The sequence below is a fragment of the Macrobrachium nipponense genome, chromosome 23 (genome assembly GCF_015104395.2).
Source record: "Macrobrachium nipponense isolate FS-2020 chromosome 23, ASM1510439v2, whole genome shotgun sequence".
NCBI lineage: Eukaryota > Metazoa > Arthropoda > Malacostraca > Decapoda > Palaemonidae > Macrobrachium > Macrobrachium nipponense.
Window position 1 is genome coordinate 72136205 of NC_061090.1, and position 19845 is coordinate 72156049.

A 19845-nucleotide genomic window follows, 5' to 3' on the forward strand; every position below is an offset into this window, starting at 1 on the left:
TAAATGGTGTAAAGGGGAAAACTGCTTTTGCTGTTTGTCAGGAAAGCACATCCAGTAATCTATCTGTGCTGATTGTCAAAAGATAAACAATGTTTGTTCCTTTGATTTGTGCAGGTTTTAGTATAGAAAACTTTTGCTGCACTTAAATTCTGGTTATTGTATCTCACATTCTAGTATTCACTTTTTAATTTTTTTTTTTCACAAGTATCAAATAAGAACTGTGTTAATATATATCAGTAAATACCATTACACCATAAAGAACAAGAAATATGATTGACCTTTTTCTTATTATAATAGATTAAATCTAGAAATCATGAACGAAATGAAGAATATCCGAGTGCATTGACATTATCATGAAAAAAGACTGAAAGTCAGGAACAGAACCAGGTAATTTTATCTTGAGATCAGTGCCTTTGCAGAGATTGGCTTTTCTTGATCTATTCTTCCTCTTCATCAAAGGATCCAAAATCAATCTGGATAGTTTTAGATATAATTAGAAAATGTCAACATTATGTGAGGGCACATATCTCTCTTAGTTTTCTTGTTACATTAAGAGTATATTTTGTGGTGCAATGGGTCAGGTTCATTTTTACATCAATATGTGCTTCCATCATTCCTCAGCATTTCGAGAGATGATTACCTTATTTTGCTTGCAAGAGTGAGTAATAATTCAAAATAAAAAATTCACCTGCTTATACCAGTAAATCATTCTTGTATCACCCTGAAACGAGGAAAACGTCCTATGACCTTGCCGGTTGCAAATGTCACAGGTCACTTTAAATGTCTTTTAATTTTTCTTATCTTTTTTTACTTAATAATAGGTTAACCTAAGGTTTATCAAGTATTCTTCCTTACTATGTTTAGCTTTTAAAGTTTTCAGGTTATAGGTTTATTGAAAGTTGAAATATAATTTCTTATTTTTATGAAATATAATACTACACAAGTAACGAATATGTATGTGTGTATATAATACACATACGCATATACATATACACAAATGTGTTTACATTCTAAAATAAAATCTTACAATAAATTTTGTTATTCTGCACAATTCTTGCCATTGATTTTAGGGTTTTAAATACACCATGATTACTTTCTACCAGATGGTTTGCTCAGTACTGGAATTACATAGTTGCATGAAGAAACAGAAAACAAGGAATACCAGAATTGTATTATGAAACAGAAAACAAGCAATACAAAATTGCATAAGGAAACAGAAAACTAGCAACACCAAATCTAAACGTGAATGCCTTACTTAGAAGTGATTGTATAATTACAATAAATGATGTGAAAAACATTGACACTGATCTGATAATTATGTACATTTTTATGTTCCTAAACCTGAAGAAATTAAATTGAAGCATGTTTTTATCTCCTTGATATGTCTTGCATTTCAACATTAATACAATTCGGAGAGCCTTGTAAACACTATTCGACAGAAGTGTCAAATGAAAATAGTTTCAGTTTGAGTTTTTCTTGTATAGTTTTATATGTATTTCTTAATGCAATTAGTCATTTTCATGTTGGCATTCATTTGTAATTTGATCAGTCATTAGTGTGTCATGAAATAATTATGTTGTTTTCAATGAGTCAATAGATATTAATGGAAAACAGGAAGTACACCAGTTCCCACCAGGAAATCTGTCTTGACCAAAAAAGGTAATTTTTCTAAGATCATGGGGATAACAAAGACCACAATTTCACATCTATTACCATTCTTCATCAGCATACGTACCTTGATTTATTTATATATTATACTTTGTCAAAATACCCGCTGTCCCACTGGAAATATATTTGAGTCTTGTGGATTTTGGCTCTTGTTTTTGTTTCTCAAAATCTCAGTGTTCCTTTCTTCACTTAACACTTGCAAGTTTTTTAACATTACAAAAAGACTTTTTTTTTTCATTTGATCTGTTTTCTTGCAGAAGTAACAGTTAAAAATAGTTTTGATATGATATTTCAATAAAAAACATTGTCATCAAGAATATGGGAGGAATATGAATTGACATTTTCCTTGGACAAATAAAATGATTAAATTCAGAAATAGTAATGTGATTCGCATGCCAGGAATATTTAGCTGCAGAACATAGTATTGTAAACATCACAATCCAAATAGGTCATTTTACCTAATTTGGAATCCCAACTGGAAAATTTTAGACTGTTACAAGCATCTGCATAATAATGCTTCATGAAAAATTTAATGTTAGGGTACTTCACCTTTTTTATTTTATCATAATTTTTATATGTATTTCTTTATGCAATAAGTCTTGTCGATCTTGGCACTCATTTGTATTTTCATCAATAATCAGGGTGTCAGAAAATAATTGTATAGCTTTCAGTTAATCAAAGGATATTAATTCAAAACAGGAAGTTCACCAGCTTACACTGGTAAGTCTGTCTTGTGTCCCCCCCCCAAAAAAAAAAAAGTCAATCTACCCTCTCTCTCTCTCTCTCTCTCTCTCTCTCTCTCTCTCTCTCTCTCTCTCTCTCTCTCTCAGAAGAAGAAGAAGAAGAAGAAGGAGAAAATTAATTTTGTTAGGCCTGTGTAACTGTCCTTTTTTCCATTCATTAATTCTTAGCTTTAAATCTATTTATAACATTTGTCAAACCCCTTCCTTATTCACTAAACTACACAAACTGGGAACTCTCACCTGTTGCCAACAGTGCCCTGTCTTCAACCATGTCACTAGGCTTATTAAGACTGTGTAAATACAAAAATATACTATTTATTTCCCAAAGCAGTTGGTTATAAAATAGAACAAAATGATTAACAAGTCATAATGGCATAAAAAGCTAAATCTGCCCATAAAGAAACCAGTAAGATAACATTCTACCCTCAAGTATTCACATAAAGAGAATATTTCACACTTCTCTCTCTTTTCAAAAGGTAACAGTTTTTCTAAGTTTTTTTATAGAATTTACAATGGGGCGTTCTCTGCCGACACTCGAAGTATACCGTTTAACCTCTTAGCGTTGACCTAAAAGAATGCGTCTTTCACAAGTGCCCCGAGCTAGTAGGCCTGCAACACGCGTACAAACGAGCATACGTGCCTCACGACCGGGTGAGTGATCTCTGAGTCAAATTGCGTGCTCAACAAATACCTTTCTTCAAGTGAGCTGTACTGCACCACGGCTTGTCTCTAAGCAAGAAGTGATATGTGACTTCACTTAACATTACATTGGCACTTTAAACATATCATTAATCATTGCCCCTCTTTTCATCTGCCAGAGGAGCTCGGCCACCCAAAATTGCTAGCTCTCGCTTAGTCACTAGACACACAAGCGTCTCACAATATATGTAAAATACATAGGCTGGCCGAAAAAAGAAAAGAAAATAGTGCACTCCCTTTGCACACCATATCAGCACTAATGCACAATGTATCAATTTACCACATGACTTAGAGCCACCTCTGTTGCCGGAGCCATTGTGTTTCGTCGAATGCATAAAGTTTAAGAACTCCAAGCACACAAATGGCGATCAGTATAGCGACTAACATGATCATTACTATTGGTATAGTATAACGGTCGTCGAAAAAGAAAGGCTCATCCTCGCCACTATCCTCCAGCAGCGGGACTGTAATGGTCTCCACTGTAGGCGGGATTTGAACCGCCTTATGGCTTCCATGTAAGTGTTGATGAAACACCTTGATCGACGAGTTGTAGACACGCCGACTAAGTACCATGAAGAAATCCGAGAGAACCCTGCAGGAACCATCAAACAGCTGGGATCTCTGTAGGACGAGCGAATTGTTGTAGACGCAGGTCGAGTACGTAAACCAACTCGAAACAACTCAGCACGCGCCATTATTCAGTGTCTGCGACCCTCGTGAGTGTATCCAACACCCTCTCGTCGGGAAACTGTAGATTCGACGTTTTCTACTGAAGGAAATGTGGTCACCACCCCGTTATTCTATGCAAGTGCTACTTGCACCCGCCTCATCGAAGACTGTAGAGTACTGATTTATCCCAGAAATTATCCTGAGACGATATATCGAAAACATCTCATCCTTTACAAAGGCAGTCCACAAAAATGCCATTCATGTGTAGACTTGACTCAACCTCTGGTACAGTAGAACGAAGTCATCTCCCTTGCCATCCTCACGTAGAGTTGGGAATTCTTCAAAGTCATTGTGTGTCCGTATTTAAAAGGTCTACATGGCCATAAAATAACTAAAGTCTTGCTTTACCCTACAAATTCATCATTAATTAATATATTCAATCTACTAATCAAATATTAAAAAATCCTCGCTAAACCAAATATAATATTTACCTACTGAATCCTCACAAATAATCCCATACCTGACAAACACGCTATCAAAAGAGAACCCATAAAGTCTAACAGCAAAAATCCCTTTATGGTTTATATAACTAGCCTCCATAAAATATAATGCCGAACACCCCTTCTATCCAACTCACATTCCCCAACAAATTATATCTTCTATCTAAAAGAAAAATGCTATTTAGAGCTTAACCCTCATTACAACCTCTCTCGTAAGAAAAGAAAAAGAAAGGAAAAGGAGAAAAAAAAGAATAAGATAATACAACAACAATAAGTGAACTTTCCCCACCCCATTACACAGCGCACATAAGAGAAAAGAAACATATATAATTCAACATCTTTCCCAAAACGGAATGTTTACCGTTACGGAATCTGCTACTGCAGCAATCCTATCGGCCAGAAAAGACCAGAAAAAAAAATCCCCTTACATGACACGTTCTCGTGTAATGCCATAACCAGCATCTACGAAAACAGTGCAAATCCCCGAGTAATCAATTCCAAAGGAAAAATCCGCAACCGGACTCCTTACAGCAACCTTAGCAAAAAAACAAACCCACCTGTGAACACGTCAGGTGCTTCGCATTGCAGCATATTCAGACTCGCGACGCTAGAAACTCGTGACTCTCAAAAAAAAATGTTTTGTACTGAACTTCCCCGGTAAGCCCAAAACCACTCCCGCAGAGAACCATCTCCAGGGACAAATGGAACGCCTAAGGTGTTCAAAGATTGTCTAGAAAACATAAGTCTCCCAAATGATACTGTCCAATTATATAAAAATTATTACCTATTCGGGACAAAAAACTACGATAAACTCCCCCTCCAATTTCCCCATAATTTTTAAAAATTATACCCCAACCAAAAAAAAAAAAACGGGAAAAAGTTCGCACCCTCAAAAGGATTATTAACCGTATCTTTCAATTATTTTATATATAAATCAATCATCTTTTAAATAATACACCATTTCCCGGTTGATTTTATAAAAAATAATTCCTCTATTTAATTAATGACCCCACGCCAAAAAGACCATCCCGTTTCTCAGCTAAAGCAAAAATTTGCCGAAAAATATTAACCCCGAAATCTTAATCCAAAACGCCGCAGATTTACACATAATAAGAAAAAAACAGTAGAAGAAAATAAAGGAGAGAAAAAATAAATGTGAAGCCATTCTGTCTCCAAATCACAAAAACAGACAGCAAGAAAAAAAAGGAAAAAAAAATGCAATTGCGCGACCATATATTAATCACTACAACCAATTCTTTTCAATTTCGAGATAGTATGTGTTAGCCTAGTTTGTAATTTAACTCATTTCCTACGACATTGATCTTTGGATCAGATGATTTACTAATACTCTTCTGAACCATATCTCTGGTTGTGGATTCGAGATTACGGCTGAGACATGCGTGCCTCTCTCTCGCTGTAGATATCAGCACTTCAACCGTATCCTCCCCATGGTGAGGCGTAGTTAGCAAATCAAATGTGCCTCACGCTGGATAACCAAACAAAGCTTCAAATGGGGACATTTTAACTGAATCACTAACCATAGTATTAATGCTATGTCTAACAACATTATTATATCTGTCCCAATTCCTATCATTACCACCTACAGTTATCCAGAGCGCTTCGAGCACTTTCCTGTTTGCTCGTTCGCACAACCCATTAGCCTCGGGTCTGTATGGAATAATTGTTACTTTCTGTATCCCCATGACTTCAGCTAAACATTCCAAGGTTTTGTTCACAAATTCCCTCCCATTGTCGGTTAATAGAACTTCGGGTGAACCATATCTGCAAATGATACCATTGAAAAACGCTATGGCTACTTCTTCGGCCGTTTTATGCTTAATTGGGAAAATTTCTACTATCCTTGTAAGTTCATCTATTATCACTAACTAGTACTTGTTCGCATATCTAGACTCACAAAAATTCCCTAAGATATCTATATGTATTCTCTGAAAAGGTCTACTCGGTATAGGATACGTTCCTAATTTGCATGACGTTGTCCTAGCGGCTTACATGCGTTGCACACCGCACAATTCCTTACAAAATTTTCCGCATCTTTCCACGTATATTTCCAAATGTATTTAGCACGAACCTCATCATACGTTTTTTCTATTCCCAAGTGAGGACTACCGAACCTGCAGTGAACTATATCTAAACCACTGGAATTAGGACTTTCGGAATTACGATCTGTGTCGTATCTCCTTTACTTTCACTGGTTCTCAACTTATATTTAATTTTCCTAACCAATAGATTACCTTCTAACTCCAAACCTGAAAAAGGCAAGTTATAACGTTTCCTCTTAAAAACGCTTTTGCATCTGCTAAAATCTCGTCTTCATCTTGCCTTCGCTCTATGAGAGGTATATCCCATTGTATGGTTTCGCTAGTGACCTGCGTGACTTGGAAACCTTCCATGTCATGAAAACTCCTGCTGAGAGCATCAGCAACATTAAATTTGCCCTCTATATATTTGAGCTTTGCATCAAAATCTCTGATAGTTAAAAACCATCGAGCTCTTTTGGGCGACAAATCGGGTTTATTAAAAAGATCGAGTAATGGTTTGTGGTCTGTAAGAACTTCTACTTTATTCCCCATCAGTAACATTTTAAAATGAACTAAGCTCGACACTATTGCAAAGACTTCTTTATCTATGGTGGCCATGGACTTCTCATTGCTGCCCTTTGTCCTGAACTTCCTGCTATAAAAAGGTATAGGATGAAATTTCCCATCGAACTTTTGCATGAGGCAAGCACCTATACCTTCCTGGCTTGCATCAGTCACTAATGTAAAAGGTTCCTTAAAATCTGGAAACTTCAAAACCAGGGGATTCATTAGCTCGTCTTTGAGCTTTTGAAAACTCTCCCCCTGGGTTTCCTTCCATTGAAATTGAACGTCTTCCCACAACACATCAGTTAAGGGAACTGGTATGTTAGAGAACCCTTTTACAAATCTAAAGAAACCGGCGATACCCAGGAATGACTTAATCTCTTTCTTTGATCTGGGGGTGCGAAAATTCGCTATTGCTTTGACTTTATCGTCATTTACTCTAACCCCTTCCTTAGATGTGACGTGACCTAGATAGATATGTGATCTGCTTTTTCAAGAATGAGCACTTGGTTAGCTTGATTTTCAACCCTGCTAATCTAAGCCTCCTAAGTACTTCTGTAAGCACTTCCAGGTGTTGCACGATCGTGTCCATTGCGATCAGGATGTGATCCATATACACAAAAACATTTTTGCCCAATAACCCGTGCAAAACTGTGTTCACCAACCTGGTAAAAGTCATCGAACTGCCCGATAAACCGAAAGGCATTCGCGTATATCCATAGTGTCCCTTGGGCACTGAAAAGGCGGTATATTCCTTGCTACTCTCGCTAAGAGGGACCTGTAAGAAACCCTGCGCCAAATCAGTTGAGCTATAAATATTATGTCCCCCAATTTCAACAGAAAGATCTGGTTGCACGTGACTGGGTAGCGGTCAGGGATTGTTTTTTCATTTAAACGTCTAAAATCAACGCATACACGGACCGAACCGTCTTTCTTAGGCACCTATAACAAGTGAAAGTTGTAAGGAGACACCCTGGGTCTAATGATTCCTTCTTGTTCCCATCTATTAACCACTTTCTCTACATGTTCTCTGATTTTGAAAGGTATGCGATATGCAGGAATATAAATAGGTTTTGTGTTACTCTCCAAATTTACCTTATGCTCTAACACATTAGTCAACCCCAATTTATCACCTTGTAAGGCTACCGTATCCTCAAATTCTGCCAAGAGTCCGCTTATCGCTTCAACGTGTTCGCTATAATCCGCATTAGCTAAGTGTTCTCTGAATGTTCGTTTCCTTGATTGCATTTCTGCCTCCGAAAACTCAGGTTTCCCCTCTACGTTAGCCACTGAACCACTATCACAATTCCAATCTTGGAAATCCAATATATATGTGTTTTTCTGGTATCTCCTAACTGTATCATTACAGTTTAACAACTCTAACCACGTAAGCCCATCCTTGGATACACTGATCACCGATGCCGTGCTAACAACCCCTCTGAGCTTTTCGCTATTTTCAATAACACACACATCTGTGGGTTTCTCATTTCCTTCAATTTAACGTTTACCATAGTCTTCAAACCTGGTAGTAACGTAATATCTTCAAATAAAACACCTCTATATTTGTGGTTAGTACCTCCCCTTTCCACCACCCCATACAAATTACCACCCTCAGTATCATCCCCAGCATTGTTAGTATCAGAAATAACATCCATATTAGTATCATCACCACCATTGTTATCATTGTTACCACTGTGAACTCTGATAGAACCCCCGTAATCATTTCCCATATCACCAACGTGTGTTTTAATGTTACCTTTCACCATAACACTCGTATCACCACCATTAATACCACTGAGTACCTCTCCTCTTTCATTAACCTCCATGTCCTCCATTCTATTCACATCCTCATATGGTAGGAAATAACCCAGCATTCCGACTGTTATCCCATTAGCACCCGCATGGATTGAAATCTTGTGTCTTCTTCAAGCAGGATGACCCAGCAAAAGTTTATTGCCCAACGCAATTCCTTTTATTACCAAAAATGGTTCTGTTAACACTCTGTCACCGAGAGTAAACTGTATTTGAACACAACCCAGGGTATTTAATCTATGGGCTTGCACATCACACACCGTCTCCGTTGAGGGCTGCAAAGGGTAATTGGAAAACATGGATTGATACAAATTATAGTCCATTAGATTAATTGAAGCCCCTGAGTCTATAAAAACCGGGATATCCACATCCCCTACTGTTCCATAGACTATAGGTTTGGGCTCTGGGGCGTCCCCCACGAGACCACAATGGTATTTACCTATCACCTGCACCCTTTTTGTTGATTTGGCTTCCAAAAATTTCGCCGATCCCTTTGCCCTCTGGTTTGACCTGCCTGGGGAGTTCTCACATTATAATTACCAGAACCTTGATGTGTAGGCCTCGCATCTCTCCGTATCTGAGATGGACAAGACTGCCAATAATGATCAGTACTTTTACACATTCCACAATATTTAACCCTACACAATTTCTTTGGATGTCCTGGTTTATTGCAGTTGAAACAGCGCAACTGCTGTTGCTTTTGATCGATCGATCTTTTGTCATACTCAACTTTGCGCACAGACGATGAGGAGAAAGTTCTGTGTCTGTCTGTACTTTATCCCTCGGGCCTGTCCCGTTATAAATTGTGCTATCTACAGTGGGACATTTAGACCTGTGTTTATCTATTTGGGTATAAAGTAACTCTTCGTCTGAGGTAGGCTCAATCTTTTCATCAAAGCTATCCACTATTGCATCGGGTACCTCATGTAAGAGCATGGAAAAATAGATCAGTTTATCAACATTATTTATAGGGAGATTATCCCTTGTAACTCATTTAGATGTTTTAAATTTTCCTACCCAATCTGCCACTGCGTCAAACAGCTTTGAACTATGTTCTACAAGGCTATTAGTGCCTTTCCGTAGTTTATAAAGACCCCGAAGGTCTCTCACCATATCTCCGTGTTCCTTTGAGCCATATGCTGTTTTAAAAAATGCTTGCAAGTCTGTCCAGGTACGACATTTTGTAAATTGGAAACTCCTTGACCTGTGACTGAGGTCTCCCTTATTGAAATCTAGCAAAGCTTTCGCCTCTCTAAATGCCTCTATACATCTTCTACTATATTCTTTCCCGCTAAATAGTTATTAACTCCTTCTATGAAGATATTTACAGGCTGTGACAGTACGCCATCTACAATCCCTTTGAATGGGTTAACGCCAGCACTAATGTTCGTCACATAATGTAGTAGCGTCATAGGGACTTAGTATCTGCTATTTTACCCTGTTTCCGAAGGCTATTTTGTTCAATAAGCTTCCCCAATCCCAATAACATCAATGTATTTATATACACTAAACCCAATCAAGAAAAATCAACACAAATTTTCTCCCAATAATGGATAACAATAGGCAAGTGCGCCCCCCCCCACCGCCCAGTCACAATAACAATCCCACGAAAATGACAAAAACAAAAGAAAAATAAGGAGGGGATAGAAAAGATGTTTGCCAATCAATTCGCCTCGGCAAACGTGCCTCGTTCCCAGTTCTCTCTCTCTCTCTCTCTCTCTCTCTCTCTCTCTCTCTCTCTCTCTCTCTCTCTCTCTCTCTCTCTGGCGTGACTCGCAACAAAAATTCCGCTCAAGTAAATTCACCACAAACAAATACAAGGAACATGAACAACAATAAAAGGGTAAAAAAATACACAAAAGATAAAAAGAAGAAAATAAGAAAGAAAAAACTCGAAAATACACTCATGTCTTCATACGACCGGGAACCGAATTCATTATACACACAGCAAATATGCGCGAACTACGAAACACTTTAATACTATGCCGAAAATTAAACTTTTCCTCTTCACGTTTTGAAACACCTTTATTCCGTAACCTCAAGAAATTGAAACTGACTTAGCTTGGGAGAGGAATAGCTTCTCTCTGTCGAACATATTGAATCAGCAAAAAGAGCCCCGAGTTGCCTGTGACATGATTAATAACCCCTTTTTCCTACCAAAAAAAAGAAGAGACCCGCTATTTCTAACTGGTCACCCATCCCTTCGGAGCGTACCTATAGCTTATAAAATATATAAAAAGCCTTTTAAACCCGCTGCCACCACTGTAAACCCCCTGCCTTATTCACTAAACTACACAAACTGGGAACTCTTACCTGTTGCCAATGGTGCCCTGTCTGCAACCATGTCACTAGGCTTATTAAGACTGCGTAAATACAAAAATATACTATTTATTTCCCAAAGCAGTTGGTTATAAAATAGAACAAAATGATTAACAAGTCATAATGGCATGAAAAGCTAAATCTGCCCATAAAGAAACCAGTAAGATAACATTCTACCCTCCTGACTAAGGTTTCACTCCCAAACCCAAATTGTCACTATGTCTCGTGTTAGTCCCACACATCACTCTTTTCAAAGTATTCATGTAAAGAGAGTATTTCACACTTCTCTCTCTTTTCAAAAGGTAACAGTTTTTCTAAGTTTTTATAGAATATGTCCTATCTTTACAATGGGGCTTTCTCTCCCGACACTCGGAGTATACCGCTTAACCTCTTAGCGTTGACCTAAAAGAATGAGTCTTTCACAAGTGCCCCGAGCTAGTAGGCCTGCAACACGAGTACAAACAAACGCACAAGTGATATGTGACTTCACTTAACATTACATTGGCACTTTAAACATATCATTAATCTTTGCCCCTCTTTTCATCTGCCAGACATTCATTCCCCTCAGATTTAAGACCATAATAAACACTAAAAATGGAACTGTTCCTTTCAGTTTGTCCTACAACTCAGCTCTGCATAGATAATTATGGCTATTGCACAATTCCGGAGAACTGCTATGAGAAAATAGTTCCTGAGTGGTGTGAAGGAGAGAGCTGCATTTGCTGTGCTCCAGGTAAGCTGATCCAGCACTTCATCTGTTTTGAGCGTGTGAGGTGAACAATTTTGTTCCTTTGAGTCTTGTGGATTTTGGCTCTAGTGTTTGTTTCTCAAAATCGCAATATTCCTTTCTTCACTTAACACTTGTAAGTTTTTTAATCTTACAAAAACCCTTTCTTTTTTAATTTGATCTGTTCTTGCAGAAGTAAGAATTAAAAATAGTTCTGATTTGATATTTCAATAAACAACATTAACTGTCATCAAGAATAGGGATGGAATATGAATTGACATTTTCATAAACAAATAAAATTATTAAATTCAGAAATAGTAATGTGATTCGCTTGCCATGAATATTTAGCTGCAGAACATAGTATTGTAAACATCACAATTCCAAATAGGTCATTTTACCTAATTTGGAATCCCACTGGAAATTTTAGACAGTTACAAAGCATATGCATAATGCTTCATGAACAATTAAATGTTAGGGTACCTCACCTTTTTATTTTATCATAATTTTATATGTATTTCTTTATGCAATAAGTCTTGTCGATCTTGGCACTCATTTGTATTTTCATCAATAATCAGGTGTCAGAAAATAATTGTATTGTTTTCAGTTAATCAAAGGATATTAATTTAAAACAGGAAGTTCACCAGCTTACACTGGTAAGTCTGTCTTGTGTCCCCCCCCCCCCCCCCCCCCCCCCCCCCACCCCCCCCCCCCCCCCCCCCCCACCCCCCCCCCAAAAAAAAAAAAAGTCAATCCACTCTCTCTCTCTCTCTCTCTATCTCTCTCTCTCTCTCTCTCTCTCGTCTCTCCTCTCTCTCTCTCTCGAAGAGAAGAAGAAGAAGAAGAAGAAGAAGAAGAAGAAGAACAAACTGAAAATTGATGAGCATAACAGATCATTTTGTATAAAGTCATGGGATCACAAAGACTGCATTTTCATAAGTATTATCACTCTGTCTGAACATACTGGGAATCCTACCAGAAATAAACATGATCAGTTTTATTAGAAATTACCAATAAATATGATTGGCAAGGAGCGTCATGGTTTTTGTTGATTTTATTTTATTAATTCTTTCTAATGTAATGGATCATATTCATAGAGTAACACTTGAATTTTCATTAATTTCTAATAGTACTGGACTTTCACTGAACTATTAAATAAAACTTCATAAGGTGAAGTTCATTTGATTAGACCTGTGTACCTATTCTGCATTCCAGTGCTTGATTGAGAGCCTTAAATCTATCTGCAACATATATTTAACCCAAATTCAAGACATTAACCAAGACACTAAAAATGGAACTGTTTCCTTCAGTTTGTCCTTCAACTCAGCAGTGCCAAGAAGCATATGGCTATTGCTCGAGCCCTGAGAGCTGTTATGGAAAATATGTCCCCGAGTGGTGTGATGGAGAGGACTGCGTATGCTGCATTCAAGGTAAATTGATTCAACACTGTCAGTGTTGATCTTTTGAGGTAAGCAGTTTTGTTCCTTTGATTCTTGTGGAGTTTGTGTCTAGATTTTTTCCCAAATTCCAGAATACTTTTTTCATTCAACACTTCCACGTTTTCTGAATTAACAAATAGACCATTTTTTTCATTAATTGATGTGTTTTTTACTGAAGTATCAAATAAAAATGTTTTTTGTCAGAATTTTCTTGTATGTATTGTTTTACGTATATATATTTCTTAATGCAATGAGTCATTTTCATTTTGTCATTCATCAGTGTGTCATGAAATAATTATGTTTTTTTCATAGAGTCAATGGATGATAATTGAAAACAGTGAGTACACTATTAATTGAAAACAGTAAGTACACCAGTGTGTCTTGTGTCCTAATAACAAAAAAAGAAAATGTCCCTCCCACCCCCCACCCTCTCTCTCTCTCTCTCTCTCTCTCTCTCTCTCTCTCTCTCTCTCTCTCTCTCTCTGAAGAGGGTCAGATTCATATGGTATCACTGCAATTTTTTCCTTAAGCTCTAATACATGAAGAATAAACTGCCCTACTTTCACTGGACTATTAAATAGAACTCTAAAAGTGAAAATTCATTTTATTAGGCCTGTGTGACTGTCCTTTCTTCCATTAATTAATTTAAAGCTTTAAATCTATCTACAGCATACATTCCCTTCTTCTAGACGATAACACATTAAAAGTGGAATTGTTTGTTTCAGATTGTTTCCCAAATCCAGAATGCCTAAATGTAAATGGTTATTGCACGAGTCCTGACACCTGTTCTGGAAATATAGTTCCTGAGTGGTGTGGTGGAGAGATGTGCGTTTGCTGCGTTCCAGGTAAGCTTATCCAGTATTCGGTCTGTGTTGAGCTTTGTGGTGAAAATTTTCCTCCTTTGAGTCTTGTGGCTTTTGTGTATAGTTTTTTATTCCCAAAATTCAATTTTTTTATTTCCATTTAACACTTGCAAGTTCTCTGAATCAGAAAACATCATCTTTTTCATTTGATCAACTCTGGCAGAAGTAACAATTGAAAATAGCTTTGATTTGGTCTGTTATCGTGTAAATAATAGAAGGTGAGAAAGGAAGTGGGCAATGCTCATCCACCAATATATGTACGTACAGTTGGACACAGGTTTCCCTGGTACACCCTTGCGAGACTTCGAAAAATTACATGGTAACAGTGTTTACTGAGGGAGATGGGGGGGAGAACCCCTTCTTTGCTAACAAGAGTTCCACCAATAAGTTCTGGAGTTCGTTTGGTGGGCGGAGTTATTAGGAATGGTTGGAGAAAGACACACACACACACACACGGAGTAAAAAAAATCTGAGCAGTTTATATCGTTGTAATGAAGATTGTTGTCTCACTTGTAATATAAGTTTGTTTATTAAGGTTCCATTAAACTTTCGGCCAAGACGTTATCTTACAACCGTGTCTATTATTATATATCGGTCATATTCATTACACAATACTTAAAATTGATCAACATTTTAAAGTTATATTGGTATTGCCGAAAATAACAGGATATTTTAACCTTATCACGTAAGCCAAGTTTACAGCATTGGTTGCAGTGCGTTTCCTCTCTCTCTCTCTCTCCTCTCTCTCTCATCTCCTCTCTCTCTCTCTCTCTCTCAGCTATACTAGCTAACTTAGTGATAAGAAAAAACCCTGCGCTCAGTATGCAGTTCTGATATGTCATTAGTGTATTCAGGAGAGGATCAGTGACCCAATAATATTGAAGATTGCCCTTCCTGACAATACCCATAATCATAACCAAAGCAAAGAAATTTCTCATCTCTGATACTGTAATGTCATGAACTCTTGTTTCCCTTTAGTGTTCGCTTATTTGATATTACTACCCCATTCATAACATGAAATTAACGATTGGATCTCTCTACAGTCAGTTCCATTATAAAATTATTAAAAATAGAATAAAAAAACTTTATTCCTGATATACTATCATTAAAATCGAAGGTGTGCGGCAAAAAATTATCGCCACTAATCCTTTGCCACACAGGATTAGCTGGTTTGACGTTTCTGACAACCTCCTAGGCCACCCTTTCCTCCCCTCCCCCGCACAGTTCATACAAATGGAAGACGAGCAGTGCAAACGGCCAGCAAGACACCTAATAAGTCACTAAGTAGTACAGAACCAATATCAATACAATAAGCTATGAAGGCGCACAAAATTAAAAACTTGAGAACGTCACATGACGTAAACAACATGTGTGGGACGACTTCTGCAACACGTCATATGACGAGGTTGATATTTTAAGGGTTAACTGTTGTTTTTTTTCTAAAATTATGTATGCACTGATATATTATAGACTATATATTTCGTTGACCTCAGGTGATAGGTGAAGTCATTTGGGCTTTCCTTATAGTGGCTGACATAAAGAGAGTATCATTTACTGAATTGACAGTTACCTTTTAAAATGTCCCACAGAGCATATGACCCCTATACTCAGAAACGTCAACGACGGCCAAAAAATATGCCACATTTTTACTCTTGCTCGTATAACTTAGGTTTTACACCAAAGATACATTGAAAATATCAGTAGGATATAAAGCATTACATTTCAAATAATGGAAACTATTTTAATAGACTTCAAGAAGCTAATAAGCGAAAATAAGTGGCGAAGTATCGGCTACACCACAGAGAACAAAGTATACAGGTAAGGAGGCCCCGTCCACACGGTCGAGCTTTGGTCGACGAACTTTGTCCGATGTGACGTCAGGAGCAGAGAAACAGCGGGAAAAGTCAGAACTTTACCGCGTTTTCTCCGCTTCTGACGTCACATCGAACAAAGTTCGTCGAGCAAACCTCGGCCGTGTGGACGGGCCTTAAGGCAATTTGCCAATACTGCTACCGACCTCACTGTATGATAACAGTGCTCAGCGAGTCATTCAGTTCTATAATTCAATGCTGTTAACAAGAAACGGTGATTAGGAAGACATCAAAAACATGTGGGGCCTGAGTAAGTAGGAAAGTTTACTGCAATACTCTCAATATTGTATGGAGGCATTATGCCATTTTTTTTTAGATACTTCGAACATTATATCAAGAATATCATGGTTATAATAAAACTTGTTGTGAATTATGTTTATTAAAACATATAATCAAATAACTAGTGAGAACAAAATGAGAACATTTTAGGTCCTAAAAAAAAATATAACATTTATATTTTACAATCTAATACCTTGACCATCCACCCTCTCTCTCAGTCTCTTCCCTCAATCTGTCAGGCATCGAATGAACAAGGTTGAAAATTTGCTGCGGTCTCGTCTACAAATTTTCCACTGATAGTTGATGTGAGCCATGAGTTGCTGTGTTGTTCTCTCATGTTCCATTTTCCATGTGTTCACCATCTGGTCCCACACGTGTTCAATCACATTCATATCTACTCCTTTGCTCGGGCCATTCAAGAAGAAGCAGGTTATCCTGTCTGGCAAACCACTCTTGAACAACGTGAGCATGTGAAAAGGATGGGCCCTCCGGTGGGAAGGGAAAAGGGAAAATTCCTTTCTCGTAACGAAGGCAAGAAGGAGGTTTGCAGCAGCTCAACATACTTAGCTGCTGTGAATCGTCCCTCGATACGGAACACATCACCCATACTATGCAGACACACTCAGCCCCATACGTTGCAGGTGACGTGACCAGATCGAACCACCTCAACGATGTTACGGGGTTCATATCAGAGAAAAAAATGGAGGTGTATAATATAATCATATATATATATATATATATATATATATATATATATATATATATATATATATATATATATATATTATATATATATCTTTGGAGAATTTAAATTCTCAGTGATGAACGACACTGAAAGAATTCTATTGTGTAATATTTTATTTATATATATATTTGAGGAAAAAGAGCAAATGATGCCACTGTCCCTTACCTAATATTTATCTCAGAAATAGCACTCTTATTTAGTTAACTCCCTTTGTATATTTTGACAGTCCACATCCGTGGAACAAAATCTGAAGATTAATAATTAATATAAAGAAGAATGCAATTGATAATTGATGCAAGTAACGATTTTCCTTATCATACCGAGTTCTATTTGCTCGCCAACAATGCAGCTTCCCATGTGATGTGGACGAGAAGCACTTCTCGTTAGAAAAGATGACCCTGCCCCAAAAGTCCAAACCTTTACCAGCATGACGTTGGGCAAAATCAAGCCTTCCCGCCTTATGTCGCTCCGTCAAGAGCTCCTTCGTCGCTGGGGTTCTGTGATGAATCCCAGCAGCATGGAGTCTGCGTCGTACTGTCATCGATGACACTTCTAATCCAAGGTCTTCATGAATGGCCTCGGCGTTGGTTAAGGGTTGCTCTCGAGCGGCCCTGATAATGGCGTCATCCTCAGCTGGGGTGGTTTTCTGTGGACCACCTGGCCTAGCTAAGAGAACATATTATCTTAAATGTTCAACTTATAATTTATATAACATCGCAATCAATTCTAGATTCTTCGAATTTTGTACTCGATGGATTCATCATAATTTAGTAAACATGGCTGTATATTTTTGGTTTCAAAAGCATATCAAATAGAACGAGATTACATATATCCATAATATTCTCAATTTGGTTGGTTATTAAAACTGTAAATCATTCCTGAGCCATCACTGAAATGACATTTAATAAATAAACTATAGCTATCAAAAGACACACAATGACTGTGACGGGGTGGGCACAAATAAAATGCTCTTATAGGCTTAATTTTACCGAGACAACTCAATCAACTATCTAACTTTGTTCATGGTTGAGGTCGGCAAGGGCCAACCACCCACGGTGTGGAATTATGGAGGTGCACCTGAAATATTACTATGGTGTTGGAATGGCTGTTGATATCTGTAGTCTAACCAAAATTATAATAGCGAGACGAAATACATTTAAGAAAGAAACTTTCATATCAAATAAGCAAGATTAAATAACCATGAACAATGTAACATATCCACCAATCATTCAGCATAAACAACTTACGCAAGTCGTTCAAGTTCCCACTCTCCTCCCACCTTCTTATCCACAACTGTACCGTGGTGGGGGACACCAACATCACGTGCAATGGCTCGTATCGAGAAACCATTGTCGCGTAAAGTGACAATTCGTCCTCGCAGCACCAGATTTGTGTCCCTTCGATTCATGGTGAGTGGTTATGAAGTCTAACCCATTTAAAAATTCTGCTGACGACCTTACCTCCGTTGGGATTCAGACTGTTTCGAGTTGAGTAAAACAATACCATGATTCATTTATCATTTATTGTAGGATTAGCCAATAGGGATCATAATCACTATGGTATGAAATAAAGATACTACTGTTAAATATAATATACTCACATAATTATTGTTCCTGTTAATAATTACATTGAGAACTGAATACTCGTTGAGCATTGCTTCGTAAAATGAGCTCGGTAAAAGTGTTCGCGAATTCTCTAACCTATTTCTCTGTAACTAAGATTCGTATAAGTACGAGATTTTGCTATAATGTACTACACCAGTACCGTAATTTATAAGAGTATCATGAATCACTAATTATAAAGAATAGACACTTGTCCTGTACGAAGAGGCAAAAGGCTCGATTAGCCAGAAATGGATATGACACAACAGTATAAAAAAATTTGCCTACCCTCTCCCTCCACCCCCACTTCCACCCCCTTCCTCTTCCTTCCCTCACATCTCCTCTCCTCTCTCTCTCTCTCTCTCTCTCTCTCTCTCTCTCTCTCTCTCTCTCTCTTTGAATGTTACTTCAGTTTAAGTATATTTTGTACGATTTTTTTTATCTATCCATCTATCTAATCTAATAATAATAATTTACAATATTGTTTATATCTAACGATTCACTTGGTTGTTACCTGCCAGCAAGGCTGGCATTACGGTACGGTACGGCACGGTTGATATTTAGCCTATGTGTACGGTACGGAATTACGCAACGACAATTTTACCAAAGTACGGTTCGGTATAGTTCAGGTACGGAAAAAATGTGCAAAAAACAAGGGAACAATATTAGTTAATTATTAATAATAATAACTAGTTTTTTTACTATTATTCTTAGCATCAGCAGCAGCAGCAGTAGTAGTAGCTATTACTATTTTTATCTTAAGGTCATATTGTTTTTTCTTTCTTTAGTGACTTTTACCTTGGGTAAGGAGTAAATGATTATAATTATTAGAGTGAGAGATATCTGCATGTATGGTGGAGTAGTAGAACGATAGATACTGTGATTGATGGTAAAGCTACTGGTTTATACTTGTGTTTGGTTACCTCCTTCGCAATCTTCATTTGGACTCAGGGCATCAGCCATATGCTTGTATTACGAAGGTGAAGAAGAGATGGCCGCCTAGGAACATAACTGTCGGCATGGTAGCAGAAATCCATTTGTCACGCAACTTTTCAACTTTTTTTTTTTTTTTTTTTAGCAAAGAGAGTCGCAAATTGCCTACAGATTGGTATGAATGGGTAGCTGGTTACAGTTGCTCTATGTGTTACAAATAAAAATTGAGCATTTTTACCGGACATTCATTTGAGTTAAAGCCTTGATTATACCGAAAAATTATAGCAAAATCTCGTACTGATACCAGTCTTCATTACAGTGTTATTGACCAAAAACTTGACTGCACTGTCTGTGAAACCCACAGTAAGAGAGCTTTA

The 19845-nt window shown here is 37.5% G+C and overlaps 1 protein-coding gene across 1 annotated transcript in view; it reads left to right on the top strand.

Annotated features, from left to right (window-relative positions):
* The window catches only part of LOC135198198 (protein psiR-like), a 379223-nt gene that overhangs the window by 139365 nt on the left and 220013 nt on the right, over nucleotides 1-19845 (top strand). The window contains exons 6-8 of the mRNA XM_064225779.1: nucleotides 11627-11746; nucleotides 13048-13167; nucleotides 13902-14021. Coding sequence (XP_064081849.1) covers nucleotides 11627-11746; nucleotides 13048-13167; nucleotides 13902-14021 — 360 coding nt within the window. The remainder of the gene's footprint in view (nucleotides 1-11626; nucleotides 11747-13047; nucleotides 13168-13901; nucleotides 14022-19845) is intronic.